Raw genomic sequence first — 27,081 nt, 5'->3', positions numbered from 1 at the left:
GTAATAATCATAATAATACAATAATAGTAATAATGATAATAATACTAAAAAGAATAAAAGAAAATGTAATAATAATAATGATAATAGTAATAATAATGTTAACATAAATAGTACTATTCATTAACCTTTTTTTGGGGGTTGAAAATTATATCAACATGGAATCTTGTGTTAACGAGAATAAGAGATAATGGATATGATTATATGCTTACTCTTTAAGTTGTCTTTTAGAAGCATTCGATAAAAATGTAGAACACTTTTCAACATTAAAACCCCTTATTGATATGTTTAACATATCCTTTTGACAAAAAATAATCAAAATTGTATAAAGTAATCACTTTATATAAGCCTATTTTTTTTATTTGTGACTGTTTAAAGGGTCTGCCATGATTCTGAAAATGAGAAGAACCAAATTACAAAGGAGTCAGAAATTTATAGATGGCAGACAGCCAGACATAGTTCATTTGTGATGGACAAAATATACCTTCCTTGAGAAATTATATGGTCTTTAATGACTAAAGTAACGATATTGATATGTGTCATAATAATGTAAATAAGTATATTCATAATAGTGAAAATAATTATGACCATCATCGTGATATTGATGATGATGGTTATAATAGTGGTAATAATAATTATAATAATAATTTAGAATAATAATAACAATGATAATATACTGATAATCAAAGATAATAATTTAAACCCCCAGGGTTTATACCAATATGTCCCTTACACAACGCTTATCGATCGTCAAATTCCATCTCTTCCGTTTTCCCGTGGACACATTTCAAATCCATCGTGTTTGTGATTTCAATTTTAATTGGTATATGTATTTCCTGTACATTCGACGTTTTGAAGTTTCATATGGCTTAATTCTTTATACATTCATGCAAATTTAAATATCATACCGACATGCTATAGAGGCCTACAATCTAATTTTAAAATGCGATTTATGTTTATCACGGTTGAGCGCCTATGGTAGGTGGCTCGACGGGTCTTGCATTGTCTCTTTGTGTTTGTTCATCCGAATTGTCCTCTTCGTCGTCATCACCGCTCTCGTGGATCTCCTTTTTCTGACGGCTATCGGCGCTATCATCGTCAGCACTGCTCACCTGTCCGCTGTTAGAGCGGCTGACATCGATCGCATTTCTTCTATATCTGCTGTCGGCGCTGTTGTCCTGTTCATTGCTGGTGCTTCTTTTAAGTCTACTGTTAGAATCATCGTCTTCTTCGTTGCTGACGTCATCCGCCTGCCTCCTAAACATCTGCCTGCTGTTGCTATCGCTTTCAGAAACTCCAGAATGACTGCTCTCATGGTTCTCACGGTATGCTGCGCCTCGCTTCAGTCGACTGTCGTTGCCGCTTTCCTTGCTTACCTTTCGGCTCTGACGACTTCCCGAATCGCTCTCGGCGCTGCTCTCCGACGAGTCGCTATCGTCATCGCTCTTGTCTCTCGTGTCCTTCGAGTGATCGTCAGTGTCGCGATCATTATCGCTCTCCATTGACCGACTGGTCGTATCGACCCCGTTTCTCTCATTACTTGTGTCGATATCATCGCCGTCAGGAAATGGCGGATAATCTTCCTCACCGTGGTCGCTATGGCTTTGGATGGTCACATCGGCGTCCGGTACGGCTTTCGCTGTGCCAGTGATCGCCACGTCTGGGACAACTTCACGCTTGTCCTTGTCTACCCAAAGTTGAATAGGATTCAGAACTTTATTCCATCTTCTTCCGTCTCCCCGGCTGTCTGATTTGGAAACGCTTTCGGCATGATTCTTGATCAAACGAGCTGATACCACTGTAAGAATCAGAATGGTCACGAGAGGTGTGGCCTTAAAACCCATGGTAGATGCCGTCTCCTGGATGCAGTCTAGAAAGGAAATTTATAGGAAAAACGTGATATATAAAAAAGTCGCAAAGGGAAATGTAATGATTATGTTACCTTGTAATTAAAAAAAAAAAGGAAAAAATATTATTTTTATGTTTTTCCAAATGAAAAGACGTCAAATTGCACAGTAATTGTCATCATAACCAATTTGCTACTCTAAATGGGGGTGACGAGTGGACAAAATGCTACCCAAGTTGTGAGTGCCGGCGAATGATGCTGTAAAAGCAAGCCTTTTTTCATCTAAAACATTTCGGCAACGCCTGACCTGGGGACGGTTTCATGAAATGTCGGACATGATTTTATCCGACAAACTCTGTCTTAACCGAGTTTCCATAGTAACAGACCGCTCAGCCAATCGACATCAAGGAAAGTTCTGAGATCTACCAACTTATCACACGATAAATGTTAATGAAGCGCTCTCCGGATGTGGAAAATGTGGTACTATTGGTACTTGCCCCTGGTGCTTGAGTGAAATAACAGCATTCGTTTAAATCTTGAATATATTAGCAATGTCAGCGATTGTTGTGTACGTCATTAAAGGAGAGTTAAACCCTTTGGGACAAATTATCTCTTGGAAACAGTTTGAGAACAATCTGATACAAACATGTATTATTAAGAAAGTTATGAGCATTTGAATGTCGAGAACGCTTAAACTTTTGAGATCCCCACGCTGCCACTGCGACCAAATTGTGTGATGTCATACATGAACAACTCTCCCTTTTAGCTGTTTCGACACTGAAAATACACCACAGAACACCATTCTGCTCATTCTAGTAATAGTGCAAATTTATATTTTGTGAAACCTGAATTATGTCCTCCTATAATAGGCCTATAATTTATGTACAAAAATTATTGTAAATTTTGAGTGACATAACATCTTTGTCACATTACTAAAAGGGTAACCAAAGCACAATTATTATCGTTCTTAAAGTGTAATTTATGTTTTTCCCCTTCTGAAGGAGATATGTATAAGAGTGTCGATCTAAACGCAAAAATGCTCCTCCCCATTTTACCAACGCAAAACTCTGGTCTAATATTCCACTAACAAAAAAAAAACCGGCAAAAAACAAATTAGAGAACTCTGCACTTAAAAAAGACAAGTTTAAATCCCGAGCTTTATTTGCTTTAGTTTTTAGATTAAATGTAATTGTGTACCAATAATATAATTATTCATTTTTCTTATACCTACTCGTTTTCTATTTTACAGCGCTACTAGACTCCATTATAATTACCATTTGTCAAAATTGAGCACTATGCAATATTCCAGTGCAGTGAGGTAATCTTTCTTATACCTCAACTTTGATCACACAATGTGGGATTGCAAACACGAAGTTATCAGAAAAAGATTAAAATGTACGATAAAATCACTCTTATTTGTGAGACCGATTTTAAACACCTGTAACTGTGTTAGTAAGCTGCATTAAAGGATGATTAATTTGACACTCGTTTTTAAATGCAGGTGCAGGTCGTCTCAATTTACACAGATAACATTAATTCAGATAAATGAAATTTAACACGAGCAAATCTATCTCTTACCTTTTTTAGTAACAAAATACTATACTTGACGCTGTGAAAAGCTTATTCAAGCACAGTCGCCCCTCTGCTCTGTTGTTGAATACGGCGGATGAAAGATAAATCCAATGATGATTAGTAATTTGAATCATGTTACTTATACTCGTGTTTCAGGTAATACGATCCATATAGGTTAAGGGAGATTTTGTAGATTAACGTATAGATTAAAACAAGATTTTCGCGGTGAAACCTCACAGGAGATAGATATTCCTTAATCTACGTAACAGAGATATATAGTTTCAGTATGATTTTGAAGAGTAAGTTGGCAGAATGTGCAATATAATAGTGAAACTGCATGAATTTCTTTTTCAGTGCAGGAATGTATATAATTCATTTTTTATCTAATCGAATTTATATTGATAAAGAATGAAGAGTAGATAGGCAGATTTCTTCTCGGCACGTGTGTTTGTAGTCTCAATGAGCAGATCGAAACATCGAAAATATTGAGTAACTGTTAAAATGTGCTGATTTGTTTTTCCCGGTAGGCCTACTGTTTTGTGAAATTTTGAGGTGTGGGGAATTAGTGATTAAAGAGGATTTGGTGTAACGTGAAAGTGTCATCTGATATTTCCTGCGGGGGAAATGTTCTCTGAGAATTTGGTTCACAATACCAAAAATCTGAAAGTTCAGAATTTCACCCACACTATCTCGTAAATCCCCCCCCCCCCCTCTCCCCTCACTCTTTCCTCTATCCCACTCTCTGTAGATAATCAATCAAATCAAATCAAATCATTTATTTCCACAATAATATAAAAACATTGCAAATATGTACAAAAATAGGAAACAAACAAACATAACTGAAAAAAGGAAAGTGAACCGAGTTGTTTAAAAGTAATACAAAGAAATGTATATTACTGTGGGGGAGCCAAAGAAGACAAGATAAAGTCTTAAAATCAGGCACCCAACATAAAATAAACAGATAAGTGCTATTAAACTAATAGACATTTCTTAACAATATGTAGCATGTAAATATGGCTCTCATTCATAACTTTCAAGATAATAGTTAAGAAAAATTAACACATTCATAAAACAAAATCAAATAACTACATATAGCTACATGGAAACCAATTATTCTATAGTTCTAGGTCTGGAAGAAAATCTTACGTCACAAATCATCAGAAAAGGAGAAGGAAGAAAAATGAAGAAATGAAGTGTGTGTGCAAGTGGGTGAACGTGCAGGTGTGATATTTAAGAATACTTCGATAAAAGAAATTGTTTTAATGAAGCTTTAAAAGAAAAGATAGATGCAGTGAGTTTAATATCATTGGGCAAATCATTCCAGATGTCTGGGCCATGATGTCTGATCGTTTTATGTGCTAATATTGTTATCGGGTTTGTGCTAATATTGTTATCGGGTTTGAATTGGAGTTAAATGCAATCAAATATAAGTTGTATGTAGCTAGACATCATGTTACTTGAAGAGTAAAACTATAACAGTATATTAAAAACCTTAAATATTAAAATAATGTTCCCTTTACAATGTCTGATAATATTACAGACACAAACTTTCCCATTTGTGATATATGTTGAAGGCCTATGATGAGAAAGCTCAGAGCAAAACACAAAAGACATTGGTTAACATTGACTTGACTTTCAAAAATCTGAGCTGTAAATTCCCGAGGTTGTTACCTTTCTCTGTGATATGTGGTAAAATGAGGTTCTGAAAAAAAATCACCTGGAAATCATTATTATGTGCTGCCCAAAAAGAGAAAATGTACAAACGAGCAGAGAGGCCAACCTCCAATTATATCATGTTTACAGTATTATTTCCCATGAAAAAAATGGAATAATGATTTTTTTTCAGTCACCGATATCATGAATATGTTTGCAGTTTTGCACGAATTGATTCTGGTATTCTTCCTGCACCCACGCATGATATACACATGAACAGCACTGAAAACAATTCGCATCAAGTTCCGGGTTTCTTTATGTTTTATTGAATCATAAATGCATAAAATTACAATATTTACAACTTATTATGACGGATCAGAGTTATTGTGACAAAAAAGCAATAACAAACACAAAACAATAAAATAATACAATGCAAATACACTAACAATAAAGCATTAACCGTTGCTACTTGCTGTACATGTATAGGTTCAAAAAGACTTGAATTCTAAAAAAAAATATCGAACTATAAGCACATTTTTAAATATCAGGGATACACCTCAAATTTCCATCATTTGAAGCGGATGGAAAGCTTATTTCTGTGTTGGTTGAAGAGTATTCAAAATATTACTGTTTTTTTACAATTTAAAAGCCTCTGCATATATATATATATATATATATATATATATATAGGCCTATAACATTTAATCAGTAAAAATAAGTAGGACAAAAACTCATCAGTTGGTACTCCAAATAGTTCAAATAGTTTTTTTTTTAATTGGTCATGGTAAAATTAACATCAATTATAATTGCTGTTTTAATTCAACATACATGAAATGCGCGCTTAAAGGACAAGTCCACCCCAACAAAAACTTGATTTGAATAAAAAGAGAAAAATTCAACAAGCATAATACTGAAAAAATTCATCAAACTCGGATGTGAAATAAGAAAGTTATGACATTTTAAAGTTTTGCTTCATTTCACAAAACAGTTATAAGCACATCTCGGTGAAATGTCATAACTTTCTATTTTACATCCGATTTTAATGAAATTTTCAGCATTGTGCTTGTCTGATTTTCCTCAAATCAACATTTTTCTGAGGTGGACTTGACCTTTAAATTTGTGCAGGTGTGCGTATGATGGATGTGTGCAAGATTTATGAGAAAATGTACGAACGCGCGTGTGGGGTGGATGTGGGCATTGAATATAGAGTACTCTATGGGTGAATGAGTGAGTGGGTGAGTGAGTGGGTGGATGGCTGTATGTTGTGCAAACGGCAATATCATGTCGGATATGTCAACGCCTTTTCAGCAGGGTATATTTAATATAATTATGTAATAATATGAACATTTGTAATGCGGTATCCATCATAAAAAGATGCTCATGGCGCAATAAAGAAAAGAAAAGAAAAGGAAAAAGAAAGGAAGGAAGATAGAAAACCTACAAAAAAGAGGGGGCGAATAACAATTACCTAAAAGCTTGTGTGAATAACCAGGTTTTCAAGGAACTTTTGAAAGTGGTGAGACAAGAAATATTGCGGATTTCTTTTGGAAGTTTATTCCATAATTATGATCGATCCCCCATGAATTATGAGATTGTGGTACAGCGAGTAAGGATGAACTAGAACATCTAAGGTTGCGAGAGGGATTCTAACTAGTAATCAAGGAAGAGTTGTATTGAGGTGCAGTTCTATGTATTGAATGGAAAACAAGTAGGAGCATTTTAAACGTTATTCGCTGTACAGGTAAACCAATGAAGAGATTTGAGAATGGGGGTTATGTGATTCCAACGTGTGGAGCGTTGTGGCCCAGTGGATTAGTCTCCGGACTTTGAAACAGAGGGTCGTGGGTTCGAATCCCAACCATGGCGTAATTTCCTTCAGCAAGAAATTGATCCACAGTGTGCTGCACTCAACCTCAGTTGAGGTAAATGGGTACCTGGCAGTAATTTATTCCTTGAAAAGCAGCGCGCGTAACAGCTGCACTACTAAAGCCAGGGTAATTATGCTGCATATACTGTAGAGCGCTTAGAGACTTCTGACAAAGTAAGTGTTAAGCGCTATATAAGCAAGTATAATTATTATTATTCCTCGGGTGGACATGGTGACGATATGTATATGTCTATAAACTCTAAAAAGTACACAGTAAAATTCTACAAAATATTGGGTAGAAAAGGAACATGCATGCTTGCTGGGTATATTTTACTCGCATAGGGCTATTTCAACGCGCGTAAAATTTTCAAAATATATCTTTTTACCCAACGAACATGCATAAACCTTTTTTCAGAGTGTATGACAAAAATCCCAAGGGAATACAGGAAGAAGAAATATATATACAAATGGCGAATTGAAAGACATGTAAGATAACAAGGGTTAACATAAACAAGTCAAATGAATTGGTCGATAAATATACAAATATTTACATGGAAATTATAATTTCGGACAGAATGTCATCCTGAACATCATGCTGTAACAATATGACCACGTATATAAACATTATTTCAATCACTTGATTATTCAAAAATACTAAAAAATATGACCGTTTCATTGAAGTGTTGAAAAATTCCCTAATGTCCGAATAATATAAAAATATGCTCCGAAAATGGGTGTTTGTGTGTGTAGGGAAGGGGATAAATGCCCCCGCTCAAAACGTGACAATATGACCACAATTAAGAAAATTAAATATTCAATTGCCTGATTTCCTCTGATGAGTATCAAATCAATATGAAAAACATTATTATGAAAAATCCATTGCTTGATTTTTTTTTCTAATGAATATCAAATTATATTTAGCGATAAGATAACGTTCAATAGCCTAATTATTCCTCAAAAATATCATGTAAGAATAATATGACAGGTATAGATTCAATTGATTTATTATTGCTAATGAAAAAGACGTATGTATATGACAAAATGTTTACTATTCGATTATATCTCGTGATTATCAAAACGTAATGATATTAAAATTAAATTTAACATTTAACTATTTAAGGTTTAATCAGTGTTCCAATAACAAGATAAAAAACCATTGAGTACATTAATAATCAATCCTCAACTATATAACAAGTAAACTGGTTTATTCCTAATGAATATAAAGATGTAACGAATTGACGATAAGTATACATACACATTCCTAATTTTCTCCTCTCAATATCATTTTATAACGATACGATGATTATACATTCAAATACCTCATTATTTCTTATTAATGTACAGATGAGTACATATGACATCAAATCAAACATACATTCAATCAATTCATTATCCCTCATGAATATAAAAATGTGCAGATATCGAGAAGACCACAAGAATACATCTTGATTATCCCTCATGAATATAACGATAACACGATTTGAAAAGCATTCATTTCAATTACTTGATTACTTTTCATGTATATGAAGATGTAACGACCTAACAATAAGAATATTGTTCTTCAATATAAATGGTAACGATAAGACAACAATAATACATCCAGTACTAAATCATTTATCATGGTATATAAAAATATAAGCACTTGATTATTGCTAATGCATTATTTATAAAGATAACACTATATGAAAGGCATACTTTTCGATGTTATTCATGTTGTTATTCCTATAGTACTATAAGATGTAACGATATGATAAGTATATATATTCAGCAAACTGACATGGCCCTGGGAAGCAGGGGTGTTTGGGGTGCTAAGTGTGTTATTTTGCACTCCCTGGAATTCTGTAAGGTGTGACTTCAGAATGTAGAAATATAACTAAAATTAGCTCCATTTTGTAGTGAAACCATTATGTGTGTGTGTGTGTACTTGGCAAATTTAAATCAGCACCCCCTGTAAAAAAAATCATCCCCAGGGCCCTGTGAACTTATTATTATTTAGGCAAGAAAAATACGTATGTATAACAAGAACAATAATGAACATTCAATGATTATATCCCAAATAGATATAAAGACGTATGCATAATCAACAATAATACATTCAGTAAATTCTTTCTCATAAATGTATTAACAAAAACAAGTGCATAGGATATATAACCACAATAATATATGTATATATACAAGATTATTCCCCTTGAAAGATAGCATGATATGAAAAGCATGCATGCATCCGACCCCATGTATATGAAAATGCAAATGCAAATGAGTCCATCCCAATATCATTCCAATTATATTATGTTTACAATGTTATTTCCCAATAAAAAAAATGAATAATGATTTTTTTGTCACCGATATCATGAATATGTTTGCAGTTTTGCACGAATTGATTTTTTGTATTCTTCCTGCACCCACGCATGATATACACATGAACAACACTGAAAACAATTCACATCAAGTTCCGGGTTTCTTTATATCCTATTGAATCATAAAGTCATATTCAAGATAAAATTTCATTTTTAAATTTTCATGTATATGAAGAAGTAACGACCTAACAATAAGAATATTGTTCTTCAATATAAATGGTAACGATAAGACAACAACAATACATTCAGTACTAAATTATTTATCATGGTATATAAAAATATAAGCACTTGATTATTGATAATACATAATTTATAAAGATAACACTATATGAAAGGCATACTTTTCGATGTTATTCATGTTGTTATTCCTATAGTACTATAAGATGTAACGATATGATAAGTATATATATTCAGCAAACTGACATGGCCCTGGGAAGCGGGGGTGTTTGGGGTGCTAAGTGTGTTATTTTGCACTCCCTGGAATTCTGTAAGGTGTGACTTCAGAATGTAGAAATATAACTAAAATTAGCTCCATTTTGTAGTGAAACCATTATGTGTGTGTGTGTGTGTGCTTGGCAAATTTATAACTAAAATTAGCTCCATTTTGTAGTGAAACCATTATGTGTGTGTGTGTGTGTACTTGGCAAAATTTATAACTAAAATTAGCTCCATTTTGTAGTGAAACCATTATGTGTGTGTGTGTGTACTTGGCAAATTTAAATCAGCACCCCCTGTTAAAAAAATCATCCCCAGGGCCATGTGAACTTATTATTATTTAGGCAAGAAAAATACGTACATGTATAACAAGAACAATAATGAACATTCAATGATTATATCCCAAACAGATATAAAGACAGTATACATAATCAACAAGAATGCATTCAGTAAATTCTTTCTCATAAATGAATAAAAAAAAACATGTGCATAAGATATATAACCACAATAATATATATGTACAAGATTATTCCTCATGAAAGATAGCATGATATGAAAAGCATGCATGCATCCGACCCCATGTATATGAAAATGTAACGATATGACAAGTATTATATTCAATTAATGATAATTCTTCATGAATATACAAAACGAATGCATACAACAAGAATATATTCAAGCAATATTGATTATTCCTCATGAATTTCAAGTTGTAACGATATGACAAGTATTCATTCAGATATTTGATTATCCATCATCATAAATAGCAAGACTTAACTATTTGACAATGACTATATTCATTAAGTATTCATTTTTAATTGATTACTCTTCATGGATAACAAGACAAAACGATATGATAGCAAGCAAATTCAACATCAATTTCTGAATTATTCATCAAAAATATAATGCAATATCAAAATATATATGATAAGTTGTATGTATATAGATTCAATTACTCCGCATATATAACAAGACATAACGATAATGGCAGCAAATAAATTTAACATTCAACTACTAAGAGGGGGCCATTTTTTTTTATCGAAGGCTAGCTCACCTCCTCCTCTCACTACAATGTAAAATGATAGTCATATTAACTGGTAAAATCGCGACAAGTCTGCCATTTTCAGATTGAAGAAAAAACGAAATTAGGGGAACTAGTGCAATGTAGCGATACCAGTCTAGTAATATTGATTTGATGTTTGTCTCATTTTCATCCAAATATCATGCTTTTTTAGGAAAATCATTGTTATTTATGATGAGTGATTGAAAGCCTATACATCATGTCAATCATATAAAGAACAAATACCTCCGACAATGAAAACGTTATGTCACATAATATAGCTTTACGGCTACGATTTTTTTAAGAAGTTGATGCAATTTGATAAATTTAACAACAGGCCTTTCAGACTGTAAATCACAAGCTTCTTAAATCAATAGATCATTTCGTAATTAACCCATGTGCCAAATATCGACGTCTGTGATAACGTACTTCAAACATTTTTAATCATTAATCTTTTCGCGGACTCACAAAATAAACAGAGGTGTCTCATCAATGGCTTCTAATTTCATTTAGAAATTAATACCTCTACTGCATATCATGAAATGACGCCATAAGCGGTCAAAAAGCTGCTCCATAGGGGCATCCTAATTTATCAATAAACCTTTAACTAACATTTCCTCTACGAGCATATATATAATATAATGTTTAGGTCCTTGCTCATCACAATTATATATATAATATATATTTACAAGTTATATGTCATGTGCCTACTTTTTTATTTTCATTTTAATAGAATATATATATCTTTGTATCGATTGAGCTATCATTACGACCACTCTATCCCGAATGTGGGCGATTTTGAAGATAGAGCTAGGAAGGGAAGGCATATTCAAATCACATGGCTAGAACGAAACAGGAAATAATTTCCGCTATCATCGCTATGAAATATAAGATAATCTGTCAATTTTCAAGTTGATATATATACATGTATCAAGTTTTCAAGCAATAGATTTTTAAAGTTAATTTTCACAGAGATCCATGGAAGACTGCAGAGAAAGATACATTCATTCGTATTACATAACTATAATCTATGCATATACTTTCATTTATCAGTAATGATAATGGAAGACTTAAGAAATGAATATTCCGTTTGACTTCGCTCTCATCAAGGTGATAATATAAAAACACTTTTTGCGAAAACAGCCTTCATTATTTGTTTTACCAATCAGCTTTATAATATTGGAAAAGATCATATTTACATAACATATTGATTTCACAGCTATTTCAACTTATCAACTGAGTGGTGGCGTATCAAAAACAAAAATAGCATGTGGTTCAAATATCAGGGTGGCAAACCTAGTGGCAAAGTCGCACCCTTACCATCATTTGTCGTACTTTTTAGTTGTTTATCACATTAATCTATTTTCCTTCTTTTTTCATTTTCTATTTTGTCCTTTGATTATGCAAAAAACCCTCAGGACGTCAAAAATTAAGTAGAAAACGAAAGAAAAGAATGAATTGTGACGGCCAAGATATTGGTTCGATAGCGACCTTTAGAAATTTGTCCGAAAAAGATATACTGTGCCCCCTCTTTTTTTTTAAATGATAACTTGACGAAAGTCTACAACGATCTACTGAGATGTACTGAACCTATGACTATCTTGGAGTTGTATTTGATTTATAATAATAATAATCCGCTTTTATATAGAGCTTAATACAATCGGAACGACGTGTCTATTAAAGCGCTTTACAGATACATTATTACCCCGGTCATCGGATTCAATCAGTCATTCCCGCACACAATGTATGCCTCCACTCCCTGGGGAGTATTCCAGTCATTCCAGTATTCCACACAGTACTGGACAAGCTACAATGACTTTCACATCCTACCGGGTACCCATTTAGCACCTGGGTCGAGAGTGGCAGAGTGTGGATTAACGCCTTGCCAAAGGACGCCAGACCGCGGTGGGATTCGATCACACGACCCTCTGTTTACAAGGCGAGAGTCAGAACCACTACACCACGACTTTATACTTATCAAACAAACATGGAAACTATACTACATGAGTTGGATTAGAGTGGAACTCTGATAAAGTACAACTTCTGGGGGCAAGCAAAAGCGAGCAAGTCTGGGGAGAGAGAAACTAAGGTACACCAGTAATCACATAACGGTATATCAAGAGCACCAACCTCAAGTCTTTCCTTTAGATTCAAACCATCAAGATCATAGAGCCTAATCACCATTTTACTATTCTTCCAATCAACACTCGCTATGTAAATTCTGTCGTTTTCATCTATGGCAACATACAGGTAGATATCGTTTGGAGCAATCAGGGGCTTGCCAGCATCCCCCTCCCTGTCATAGACCGCCACAATACTCGGTTTTGTGTAACAACACGAGCTGGTGACGACCAAACCTGATGAAGTGGCAGATACCTGTCTTGTCCTGCTCTGTACTGTTCGAATGGTATGTTTAAGATTGAATTCCGCTTCGTCAAAGATGTAGACTTGATATCCATTGTTGGTAACGAGGATTTCATCTGATGGACTCTTGTTCACAGCGATAAAATTGCCGTTGTTTTTAACGCGGATTGTTGCTTTCTTGGAGCCATCGGGAGAGTATATATGTGCTTCTGTATTACCCACTGACATGCATATCGACTTGTCTCGTTGGAAAACAAAGTCATAGCATTTCCTCGCAGTGTATTGGTACTTTTCACCTGCTACATCGATGATGTCAATACCATTTGCGTAACCATGGCGGATAGCCACACTTCGGTCAGAGTACTTAGCCAGCCCCCACATCGATCCTTGTAGGCCTATAGATCCCACGACTTCCAATTTCCGACTTGATCCCGGAAAGCTATCTATGTTAAGACGGGTATCACTTGCAACCTTGGACCTACTTTCCTCTACTCTCTTTGCATTGGTTGCTATAGACGTGTGAATAGTTGAGACTGAGCTGCTCCCGAGGTCTCGACTTTTATCGGTTGACTTTGATAGTGTCCCCTGTGTTTTCTTCGCAGTGGCGGCCCCAAGATTAGTATCACCTGTACGATTTAATTTCTTAATTATCTCCTGTAAACCTGCTTTCTCCTTCACGGCTCCCGTAGATTTTTGATCAGTGGATCCCGAGATGCTCCCAGGAAGTTGATGAAAAACAGTAGTTCTCGAGTTGGGGTTAGGGTCAAAACAATTGTCATATTCGCGCTTTATTACCTTTTCAAGTTGTCCTTTCTTTTTCATGGTTGGTGTAGGACTATATGTGTCACCACCAGCTTCTGAAATGTTCCCAAGGTCAGACTTCAAACGCTTCCCCTGAGTTTTCTCCGCAGTACACATTTCTGTAGTATAGTTAGTAGATCCTTGGAGCATCATGAGGTCCACGTGTGCATCAAATTCAGACGTCGACTTATTCTGACTTTTCTTGCTAATGTTTTCCGCAGAAGAGTGATCAGTACATCTAGAGATTCTCTCCGAATCAAGAATAGAATTATCAACCGACTTTATTCTCTTAAGCATTGGTATTTTCTTACCGATTGTCGCTGGAGATTCTCCGGACACCAGAGAAGCTCCAGTGGTAGTCACAGGGTGAATGTCTTGATTTGGCGGTTTTCTTGGAATCTTAAATCTTTTCTCTTGTGGGTCTACTTTCTTAATTTCTGCTACAGACATGTTGGATCTTAGGATGTTACCGGGGAAGCGAGAATCAGCTGGTTTGGAAATTTGAGTTTTCTGTGCCAAACAATTCTTGTGACCTGTTGGCCCCAAGCAGGAATTATCTTCAGAATTGCACCTTCTAAGACCTTCTGTATTTCTGACGACTGACCTAGAAGTATGATTAGAACCCGAGATCGCCCCACGGTCAAGACGAATATCACTTAGAGGTTTTGATATATTCGCTTTTACTTTTTTCTTAGAGACAGGCGCAGATGTTTTACCAGGTGAACTCATAGAAGCAGGTGAAGACGTGAAACTTCTGTCATCTTTTTCCTTTGTAATGGCCGCCCCAAAGGAGTAATTCGATCTTTGGATGCTTGTAGAATCAAGATGAGTATCATTTGTAAGCTTCAATGTCTTCTTCTGCACTTTCTTCGTCATGGCTCCCGCCATTTTTGCATGAGTGGAATCCGAGATGCTCCCAAGTAGTCCAACATTGCCATCAGGCTTGGGAATATTAGTGCTATGTGCTTCCATTCTAGTTTTAGGCTTTGAATTCTTCTCTTGCGACTTCATCGCAACAGATATTTCAGAAGTGTGATTAGTAGATTCCGTGACCGCTGTGAACACAAGAGATGGACCATGCGCAGACCTTCCTTCATTCTGACTTATCTTTGCAATTGTTGCATATGCAGCATACTTATGATCAGCAGATCGTACGATGCTTTCTGAACCAGGACGAGTATGGTTATCAACAGAATTAATTCTCTTGAGCGGCGGTACATTTTTAACTATAACAACTGGAGATTCTCTGGACTCCAATGCCTTCTGTCCAGTGTTAGTCCCAGAGTGAGCTTGACCAGCAGCTTCTGAGATGCTCCTGTGGTTAGGACGATCATCATCTCCAGACTTGAACCTTTTCCGTGCTGCCTCCCTTGAATTGATGCACCCTGAGTCGAAAAAGGGGTTATCGTCCGCGGATTTCAACCTCTTTTTACCACATTTCTTAATGGCTACCGAACTATCAGAAGACTCAGAGATGCTCCGGGTGTCCTTGCGAATATTACCGGCAGACATTAACATCTTCCCGGGTGCTTCCATTGTAATGGAAGTGTGACCCTTATGTTTTGTGATATTCTCGAGGTCACGACGAGTACTATCATCAGGCTTGGAGATGTTCCTTTGTGTAGTATCCGTTTTATTCATACTAGCGGCCCCCGAAATGTGCTTGCTGGATCCTATTATGATTTGCCCAACAACATTCAGTCCATTTTCTCCATTCTTCTTCTTCTTCAGCTCCTCTTTTCCATTCTGGTTTGTCTTTTTATTCTTCTCCACATTCCTCTTTTTCTTGCTATGACCCTTCTCCTTCTTTACCTTAATCTTTGCTGTCATCGCAGTCCCGGGGGTGGTATCGGTGAATCCTGATATGCTCCCAAGAGTAATTCGAGTTTTACCAGATGGTTTGAACTTATTCCTTTGAGCTTTATTCTTAATGGCCTTAGCCGAAGTGCCACCATTACCCTCTTTCAGCAAGTAATCTAGATCTTTACACATAAATTTATGAACAGACAGATACTCTGTCTCAAGATTACCCAGCGTGTCTTTATCTATCTGTGCAATCCTGGCTATTGAACTACGGATACCTTCAATCTTCTGTAGATCATTGGATTTCACGCCATTTAAGGCGTCACCATATCTCTTTTCTAGTGTATGAATTTGTGTCTTGAGGTTCTGATGATACCCTTTCAGCTTTCTGCTTTTGATTCTGTAGGCATTGTTTACATCATTCAGGAGCCTCTGCATGGCAGTGGTTACCTCATTGTGTTGATCCTCTACATTCTGATTGTTCATCTGCAGTTCTGGTTCCTTAGTTGCGCATCGTTTGACAAGGTTGTCCACCTAAAACAAAATCATTTGAAAGACAATATTATACAAAATTATATTAAGGACATAATTTATGTTATCGAAAATAAAAACATCGGAGCTCTAGACCAAACGATACAATCAATGTTACCATTGGCGTGACTCATATCAACCAATCATGCGTATAATTCTATGAAATTCTACAAAAGAAGTATTTTTGAAATTGTAGTGTTTCATCTTACGGTGATGAAAAATAAAAGATATAAATTATCACAGATATAGAGACAGCTGTTGGAGACATCATTCTTTTTCGATGTTTGAGGGGGATTCGCTGATTGATAAGTGTTGAATCTATTAATTGGAAAAGGAAAACAGTTTCTATATAATTGCAGACATGTTCCATTGGGGATGAGGATCCCCTACCCCCCCCCCTCCCCTTACAAAAGAATAGATAAATAATGATGATAGATAATGATAGATCATAATGATAAAAGTAGCACTCATTGTATTTTACAAATAAATTGATAAACAAGTAATAATAATATTTTGAATACATTTGATAACAAAATACATAGAAAATTTTTATTCTCGGTCATGTGCAATTCAATAATAACAACAAAAACAGAAAAAGAACATGCGCAATTCAAATAATACATATTGCGTAATTGTAAGTTATATTGCAATAGAACAGGTTGCGAACGGAAGTTCTTTAGTTAATCGAATGTAGCAAAATGACTTACTAAATGTCAAGTCCACCCCAAAATAAATTTATTTCTCATGAATAGATTTTTTTTTAATCAAACAAGCATAACACTGAAAATTTCATCAACGTGAGATGTAAGATTAAAAAAAGGTTCATATGACTTTTAAAAGTTAAGCATGCTTTCACAAAATAGTTACATCATATTATAGTTACAAACTATCAATAACTGTTTAATACATCAAAGTCTAGATAGCTGACGATGTCACACACTCACTTTTTTCATTATATCAAATATAGAACATTTCAATTTTTATCTCGCCTGCATATGTATACATAGGCACCGCTTTTCCCACGGCGGCGTCGTCAAAATTGAAAGGTTTTTTTTTATGTCATCACAATCATTTTTTAAAGTATACACTCTAAAAAATATTGGGTAAAATTGCTCCATGAGGGTAATTATGCGTCCAACCAACATTGCATGGGCATTTCTTTTGGGTATTCAAAAAAAATTTGCCCAGTCTAAAGTAATTGCTGCTATTTTTTTTAACATTACTGGACAATATGCTACCCGCATTGGGTAAAATACTTCCCCAAATTTGTTGGACTCATAATTACCCTCGTGCTGGTTAAAATTTTACCCAAGTTTACCCAATATTTTTTTTTTTTGTACTCATCAGAGGTATTTATTACATTAAAATCAATAATCAAACACATACAATATATACAATTAGTTTCATATTTCACAACCTTTTGATTTCATTATACTGTTTTTCTGATATTTTTATCATGTTACTCTTTTACATTGAAATCAATAAACAAACACAAACAATATATACAATTAGTTTCACATTTCACAGGCTTTTGATTTCGTTGTACTGTTTTTCTGTTAGTTTTATCTTATTACTCTTTTCAAGAAATCTTAAATTAATGACTAATTCTCTCTTGAAATCTGACAACATAGAAAAATAGCTGAATTTTTTTGAAGTGAACTGAGCCAACATATAGACTCTATAAATCGTATATTGTGCGAAAACCAAAATTACATTAAGAAAAGCCATGTTTTCATTTTCAACATCGTGGCCAATCAATAATGTTTTCTCATTAATCTGAATATTCACATTTAACTGGATCTTAATGAAATACCGTAGTTTTTGCCAAAATAAATTCACATGTGGACAATGCAACAAAACATGATCTAGAGTTTCAATTTGTTTACAATGGTTACAAGTCATGTCTGATGTGATATTCCATCGAACTAAATTCTCTTTATACGGCAAAATCCGATGCAGCAATTTGAAATTATATTGTTTAACTCTGTTATTAAATAATTTTCCAAACTTAAATTTTAGCAATTTGCTCCAATCATAATCTTCTGCAAGTGATAAACTGTCTTGCCAAAAATATAACACCGTTGGGTGTAAATTCTTTTTTATATCTACAAAATATGTGTAGAATTGTTTTGTTTTTGATATTGTAATGTCAATTGAGTCACCGGTTTTAATTTGAATAAATTTATCGTTTTGCGTTCGTTGATCATCTTGATTTTCAAGCTGAGCAGTGTTCAACTTATCGAACCAATATTTTGGAAAAGCGGTTTTAATTTTAGCATATTGAAATAAGATACAAAGAGAATTCATCGACAGTAAGTCTGTAATACTTTCAGAGTTTTTCCATGAACCATTTTCAATTAAATGGTGTACTTTAACTATACCCTCATCGTACCATTTTCTGAAATACAGTAACTTGTTTTCATGTTTTATATTTGAATTATTCCATATGATTTCATTTTCAAATTGAGTTACTTCGAGTATATTAAGATAGTGAAGTTCAGCCCATGAAGTAAGTAGGTCTGTATAAAATATAGGTAATGAATATTTTTTGCATAATTTGATCATGTCTACTGGAGAACAGTTACATTGAATAGATAATGGTATACCACCTAATTTATGTAACCAAAACTCACAAATATATTTCCATGGTGGATCATCACCTCTTACAATTTTTGGTAACCAAGAAAGTGTGAGTGATTTCAATCTAGAATCTATATCAATCATACCCAAACCCCCATATTGGGGTGAATTAATAATGTAAGCTCTTTTCACTTTTTCTCTTTTAGAATTCCATAAAAATGAATGAATTATTTTATTAAGTTCTTTGATATAATTTTGGGGCATGATGTAGCATGTGCTTAAGTATATTAACTGTGATATAAGTAACATTTTTATAATAACTATTCTCCCATAGTATGTCAGATTTCTCATCTTCCAAAGATTTATAATACGTTTAATTTTATCTATCTTTACAGACCAATTAAGGACATTGAAGTCATTTGTGTTCTTGCACAATACAACCCCAAGATATTTAATTGGCTCATCAGACCATTCCAAGTTGCATATACCATTTGTTTCATTATAATTTATATTAAGTGGCATAACTTTGGTTTTATCTAAATTAAGTTTTAAGCCAGAATATTCCCCGAACTTAATAACATCTTGAATTGCGACATTTCCTGCCTGGACGGAATTAACAAAAAGAGCGGTGTCGTCTGCTAACTGTGAGATCTTTAATTCTTTTGAAAATGGTTCTTTGTGGAATGGAATCTTAATACCACTGATTTTCTTGTTTGACCTTATCTGTGACGCCATTACTTCAACAACTAAAACAAATAACAAAGCCGATAGAGGGCACCCTTGCCTTACACCCTTTTCTATCTTAAACTGTTTTGAAATCCAACCATTATTAATTAATGGCTACACTTATACCCAATATAAGTGTAGGCCTGTAAGGACATCTTTCATGAAATGTAGACGTAAGAGTGATAGCTTATCTGACTTATCAATGATCAGTTTGAAAAAGAAATCCGAGGGCACGTAATTATGGTATAGATCGTATACATGGTATATAACCAAGTTGTGGCATCAACAAATAAAAACACGCTTATTATTTTGAATTTTGAAGATGTAAGTATCTATTGCCAACAACTTACATAACAATAGTGATGAATATGGGCAAATAGATGATTTGGATTTCAGGTCACTATTAAGCAAAGTCAAAAGTCATTTGGGTTCAATAAAATGCATCAACTTAAAAAAAGACAGATCTTACCCAATGTTGAATTAAAAGTCTGTAATGTATCAAACTTGGATATTATGAATAACAAACAGTAATAATGTCTGTTTTTCACAGGTGAGTATAATTTCAGCTTCCATGTTCAAGGTCAAAGGTCATTATAGATCAATTAATTTGGAAAGGAAATGATACTTTGTTCATAATTTCAAAATTATTTTATCAAACTAAATGAAGTCTATAAGAGATTGTTATATTGATGTGAAAATATTATGAAATGAATAAAAAAGTTTCATGCAAAGCAAATGTAATTTGAAGTCAACGAACCATAGTATTTTATTATCAAATGAAAGGTTTTTTTTTTCCTTTGTGAAAAAGTATTCATCTATGGCTGTATTTTAAACTAAGCACTGCTGCTATATTTAATCGCGTAGTGTAGGCGAGAATGACGGAAGCATTACACTTTTAGATTTGACAATGAGGAAGTTATTTCTTGATTCACAGTAGGTAAATTGCAATGATAACATGGGCGTCAGAAGAGGGGGAGGGAAAGGGAGAACCCACCCCCCCCCCCCCAAAAAAAAAAAAGAGAAGAAAATAAACAAATAAATATATGAATGAATAAAATAAAGGCGGGGGACACAATAAGGCATGTCCCAGAAATATCTCGAAGTCTTGTATTTATGGAGGGTATTTTATTGACAAAAGTATCCGCCTAATAGTTTTCCTAAATGGCAACAATGCTTAAAATGTGAATTTTTTAAGCTCTGAATATTGAAATTTCGGCACGCGCTTAGCGCTCGCATCATTTATTTAGTGAGATATTTATCCCCTTGATAAATTCCTAGTAATAGTCATAGAAATATTCCTTTTGTCTGTCAAGCTCGTGCATCGCAACCTCTTTAACTGTTTAGTAAGGTAAGCATTTTTTTCACGATTACACATTATAAAATGCCCAGTTCTTACATTTTTTTAAACAAAAAATCGTCTTCATGAATTTCTTACAAGTCAAACAGTGTTTAAAATCTTAATTTTCGGTTCAGTGTAGTGTAAACATGTATAAAAATTTCTTCTCGCGCTTCGCCCTCGAATTATTTCATCGGTGAGATAAGTATATCCTTTTCATAAATCACTACAATCAATAAGAGGTCCCCTTTTCCAATATACTGAAAAAAAATCCAGTTGCATTTTTTGTTTTCTTAGATTTCGTTGATAAAAACGAAAAGTGCTTAAAAATCCCAGTTGTCAGGTCGGACTATAAAACAAATTGCGCTTTGCACTCGCATTTATTGTTAAGTTAGGTACGCATCTTGTTTATGATTACAAAAATTGCTCAGAATGTTCGATTTTCAGGTCAAAATTTATGAAATAAAAAAACATTAAGCTCACGCTTTGCGCTCGCATTATTAGATACCTTATTTTGTTTCTTGAGTAATATAACGCTCGTGAATGATACAACAATTCTGAATGTTCACAGAGAAATCATATAAACAAAATAATAGCGAAATATATCAGGTTTCATGATAGAATAGCAAATACAAAGTGAGTGGGTGACGCCATTGATTTCGTCATTTACACAACATCCGTATTGTAAAGATCTAAGAAATTGCAGGGTTGAAATGGGGAGGGCCGAGGGGGGACAGCGGGTGTTTTTTTTAGAAGGTTGAAAAATGCTGTCACTCCTTGGCCCTTATCCACCCTTTTCGCCTTTCATGCAGTTTACGGTTTCTCACTCTCTACCTGCTCGTGCTCAGCTGTTTGGGAAATATTTCCTTTGGAGCGACGGCAGTGCCGAAATATGAAGCATTCAATAATTTCAAATTCATCTACTGCAAGTTTGGGGATTTTTGGTGAGAATGTCTTCCATCGTAGAGCGGCATATTCTTAATCCTTCTCCTCCTTCTTTTTCTTCTTCTTTTCTTCTTATATTTTTCTTGTACATATCATCTCTATATCTTTTTTATTGCTGATAGTAAATTCTGTTTTTTTTTTCTTTGTGTAAAAAGCATAATTCTACATTTTATCATCGTAATTCTATAAATGTCGAGGACCCCACTGGAAATAAGCTTTCGAGCTTTCGTCGGGCATCCTGTGCAATTAGCCTACTGTATATTATGTTGTGATGACTTGCCAAATAAAATCAATAAAAATCAATCAATCAATGATCAATCAATATGATACTCGTATCGTATCTTAAGTAGGCCTACCAGTATATAGTGTCTACCATCATGGGCGGAAATCCCGCGGGGATGGGGGATACATCCCCCCCCACACTTTTCAGAGAGGGGAGTACGTACGTGGCATGTACAATCATCCCCTCCCCACTTTTCAAGACAAAAAAATCTTCAAATGGGTAATACTTCTGTTAATGTGTGGCTTCATCATTAAATGCAGTCAAAGTGCTTAAATGTGCCCAATTTCGCATTCTAAACACGCAAAACTTCTCGCTCGGTCGCTCCGCTCCTGCGCTCAATCTACACTCTAAATTACAGGGATTTAAAATTAGTCCACATGGACTGTAGTTAGGGACCAATCGAATTCCGGATTTAATTGAATCCTTCAGATTCCTTTTTTAAATCTCGAAAGATTTAAATTTAATTTGAATTTAAATCATTTGAGATTTAAATTTAAGTCTTTAGGATTAAAACAAAATCCAGAAATCGATTGGTCCCTAACTACAATCCATCTAGACTTATTTTAAATCCCTGTAATTTAGAGTGTATATACGCTTAGAATTAGCTTTTAGCAAACGGTTATATCCACTGTATTATGGGAGTGTGATTATGATAAATTAATCCATGAATATGTGATTCAAAAGACTTTTAAATATGATTTTAACTTTGACCATAAACAAACAAAAACATTTTCGTGGGTAGGGGGAGGGCATATCATGGTATCGTTGAGGAAGCAGGGATAATTTGTAGGCCTACAAAAAATATTTGGCCTACCGCTTTCATCAAAATAAGTGTACTGTGACAGGGGTGAATCCAGCTTTCGCCAAAAGGGGAGGGGCCAAAAAAAAGTTGTTCATCCACATTTTCCCTTATCGGCCACTCAAACATAATTTTTGTTTGTTTCTTAGAAGGGGTAGTCCTAACAGAAACCTCTGCTTTATTTTTTTATAAAAAACATAGATATGCAATATTCTTAAAAGCCCTATTCAATTATTGCGAGCACGAAGCGCGATAATTTTTTTTTTGGGGGGGGGGAATTTTATGCATTTTGTCCTAAAAATTGAACATTCTGTGCAATGTTTGTGATCCTAAACAAGATGCATAATAAGATAATTATAATGATCAGAATGAGCAATATTTCAAGCACTATGTAGACAAATTGTGAAGTGGATCCACGCCTATGGGTGAGGTACGTACTGATGACATTGAATGCCGGTGATGCATCACTCATCTTTACAATTGCATCAATTTATAACTTATCCATTCATAGTGGATCACATTAATTAACACCACAATGTAATAGATATTTTAGCATGACTTGTGTTTGTTGTATCATCTCCCAATACATTCTTAAAGGGGAATCCAGCCTTGGCCATAAAATGTTGTGTTGGGAAGGAAAAAAATAAATTAAACAGAATGGTGAAAGTTTGAAAGAAATCGGACAAGCGATAAGAAAGTTATAGCTGCTTTAAAATCAAGATCACTAATAGTATGTAGATTTCAAATTGGCAACTGGGTAAGTAAATTATGACAAGATGCAAGGACAACTTTCTCATAGGTCATGTACTTTATTATCAGGGATTTGTGGTTTTCTCCTAAGTACCCATTCCCCTGGGGCAGTAATCTAAATATGACCCAGGTAGTATATTGTTTAATGTCCTCATGAATGAAAAATATAATTTCAAATAATATTTTTGGGAAAAATGACATTTTAGCCATAATATGTATAGGAGTACATGGAAGAGTAGTCCTTGCCTTACATCACTATGACATCCCATATGCAGCCAATTTGAAGTCTCCATGAGTATAGTGATTACCAATATTTACAACTTTTAAAAATGTATAACTTTCTTGTTGCTTGTCCAATATTGTTCAAACTTTCACCTATCAACTTGTCTGATTTTTCTTTTTCTTATGAAAACAAGTTTTTATTTGGGTTGGATTCCCCTTTAAATATTATTTAAAATATTTTTTTTTCACATGCATCATAGTGCTATTTCCACGTTTTGTTAGTCTATATTGGTTTCTATATGATGGCCGATGATCATTTGAATATAAAATGGCCTATGATATTCATGATAATCACGTACGATCCATTTTTTTTTTCATTCTCATCTCACCTTTAACCACTCAGCAAATAAGTTTCCATTGAACAAATCTCGACTATTATTTTAATCCCTATTTGCTCTTTTTTATATGTTTCTACTAAAAAATCCGTATGGGGAAAGTGGTTATTTTCAAGATGGCGTGCAAGATATAGCTGCCATTCAATGAAAATGGATACAACTCACTCATTATCTATCCTAGAATCCTATTCATATTCCATTTTTCTAGGGGGTAAAATAATTTGTTGATACAGGAGTGAATAAAGCACTCTAGTGTATCTGAGAAAATCCAAGATGGCGCCCAAAATGGCAATAAATTTCATCTATTACTTATTTAAGTGGCTTTTTAATTTGGTCACTATTCAATGGTTTTAAGGGTTAAGTAGTACATTGGAACAAGAAGGACAGTCAGTGGTCTTTGAATTTTCTCTTCATGAACCCACTTACTTCAAGCTGCAGCTCCTCACCGAACGTGGCCCGATTCTGGATTTTATGACACTGATGACCGTCGGGTAAGCATTTGAGACAGATGTAGATTTTACAATCCTCACAAAATATATCTTTCTTCTCCAGTCTGTGGAAGGAACATTTAATTAACTTAATAGCATCCTGCATGGAAACAATCTCGTGACCTTCAAAGATACTAAGATGCTCATGGCAATACCGGCACTCAACACACAAGTGGTCATTACAAGTTCTGCAGAATGAAACAGCATGTGGCTGAAGCTTGCAAGAGGTGCATTTTGGGCGGATCTGAGCAGTGGTAGCATTTGCTCCTCCATTTTTCACCCGGTAATCGTCCACGAATTTATTAACTGTTATGTTTGCAAGCAAGTCATCGACACGGTTCGCAGACAAATTGGTGTTCTTCTGACAGAGAGGACAGACCATGTAGTTACGGTCCTGGTGAGACAGGTCGTAGGTCTTCAGGCAGTTCCTGCAGAATGTGTGTCCGCATGATGTCAAGATGGTCGCTTCAGTGAAGATTCCGAGGCACATTGGACATGTAAGATTCCTCAAGGAACCTGTGGCATCTTCTCTAGTCGCAGTCATTGCAGCCATGAGAAATTAGAATTGTTTCTTGCGAGTTAAAAAGAAAATAAGATTGAGATCTCAGCGATGTCTGACGAATTTGAACTATATGTTTCACCTGCCAAATTATTTGTGATCAAACAATCAAAGTCCAAGATGCATGTTATCCTATTTCTGTAAATAGATAGCATATTGTTATTATGACGAGGCCTGATTACTCTACCCTGTTATCGATGCGTCTTACGGTCTTACTCTGCATGGTTCAAATCTGTATTTTATACGGCTCATTTTGGCGGGGTCGGTGCACCAAGGTGGGAAAACCCACCGATATAAATAGAACTGGGTTTTTCCACCACCAGTGGCCCGTATTCAATTCGTCGTGAGGAAGGCCGACAAAATGAATGCGAGATTGGTGTTGCGTGCATTGTCTTTCTTCCCCACTTTTGTTCGATGAAATTTAATATTGATTCAATTTTCTATTACCGAATAATAAGGTTCGTATCGCATCGTATATTCCAAAGTTATTCATATTGTAAATTATTTTATTTAATAAATAATTGGGATATCCTTAAAGCAATCCCTTTATAAAGGGCTCACAAAGAATACAATTTTTCTTCAGCTTTACTATGTAAATTTGATATGAATTTTAAAAATGCGTAATGAAAGAAAGTGAACATTTTTTTTTCATTACCGAGTGTTTTTATTTCATTTTGACTACTGTATTTGACTGACTCTGAGCAGGATGTCTATTTAAAACGTTCCACCGAAATATCCGCTATTTTATGAGTTGGCAGTAGACGATCTTACCAGGGTCATTCTCAAAAAAATGTTTCAATTCACAAAAAACGTGTTTTGGTTTGTTTTGGTTTGGTTTATTCACGATAAAAATATATAAATATAAAAAAATATACATTGTAAGATAAATTATCATAACAGAATCAGAATCATAACATAAATGAGTATAATACAACATATAAAACTTATACATATCGTAGGGATGACTCGTTTCAGATGGGCTATTAATATATAGCCCATTTGATCTTCCCCGAGGTTAATTCCTGGAAATAAATTATTTATGGCCGCTAGCTTCAACACCCTGAACATTTTCTACAAAAATATTATCAAGACAATGACATTAATAGACTAGCTCCACAAAGCATATGCGACCAGTGACTAGTAAAGCTCTATTATTTATAATAACTTTTATTTTTGCTTTTTGTAAGAATCGACACTGTCTCTGGTCAGTTTTAGATTTTACTATCATTCTCTTTTATAAGTAGTCAGTATTTCTTACCTACATTAATGTCTGGTGAGGGCAGCTTGGTGTAACCGTCTGTTTTTTTGATGATCACTTTGTGATTATTTTCACTTTTAACTTTGTCCCAAATTCATTTTAACCTCCGTAACTAATACTGCCACAAGTTTTTTCTCCCTTTCAAACTGACTGATATTATATGATAATGTGTCTGCAAGTAGAGTGATATTCATTAATAAATAATTGATAGGGAATTATCATATGTGTTTCCTGTGCTACACGGAAATGAAGGACTATTCTAAAAACTGAAATGTATGACTAAACAGCTTTAACATCCGTAACGCACCTTTAAAAAATATGCACTTTGGCAGTTCTGTTAACGATTCAGTATTATATAAGATAAGAGACACCTTTCATAATAAATACAGTTTTCAAAGGTAGGGCTGCTAAATAAGGACCACGTTGGACCATAAAGCATAAAGCCATTAACTGA

At 34.6% G+C, this 27,081-nt stretch overlaps 2 protein-coding genes across 2 annotated transcripts; both read right to left on the bottom strand.

Annotated features, from left to right (window-relative positions):
- Positions 1–956: 956 nt before the first annotated feature.
- On the bottom strand, positions 957–1,841 carry LOC135156091 (dentin sialophosphoprotein-like). Its single transcript, XM_064107225.1, has one exon. The coding sequence runs from the start codon at positions 1,839–1,841 to the stop codon at positions 957–959; it is 885 nt and encodes a 294-aa protein (XP_063963295.1).
- Positions 1,842–12,331: 10,490 nt separating this feature from the next.
- Positions 12,332–25,736, bottom strand: LOC135156213 (uncharacterized). Its single transcript, XM_064107918.1, has 2 exons — positions 24,749–25,736; positions 12,332–16,289 (listed from the first exon to the last, which is right to left on the bottom strand). The coding sequence occupies exons 1-2, from the start codon at positions 25,361–25,363 to the stop codon at positions 12,801–12,803; spliced, it is 4,104 nt and encodes a 1,367-aa protein (XP_063963988.1). The 5' UTR covers positions 25,364–25,736; the 3' UTR covers positions 12,332–12,800.
- Between the last annotated feature and the right edge of the window lie 1,345 nt (positions 25,737–27,081).

This window comes from Lytechinus pictus, chromosome 12 (assembly GCF_037042905.1).
Source record: "Lytechinus pictus isolate F3 Inbred chromosome 12, Lp3.0, whole genome shotgun sequence".
In the NCBI taxonomy this organism is placed as follows: domain Eukaryota; kingdom Metazoa; phylum Echinodermata; class Echinoidea; order Temnopleuroida; family Toxopneustidae; genus Lytechinus; species Lytechinus pictus.
This window is presented reverse-complemented; position numbering and strand designations above follow the sequence as displayed.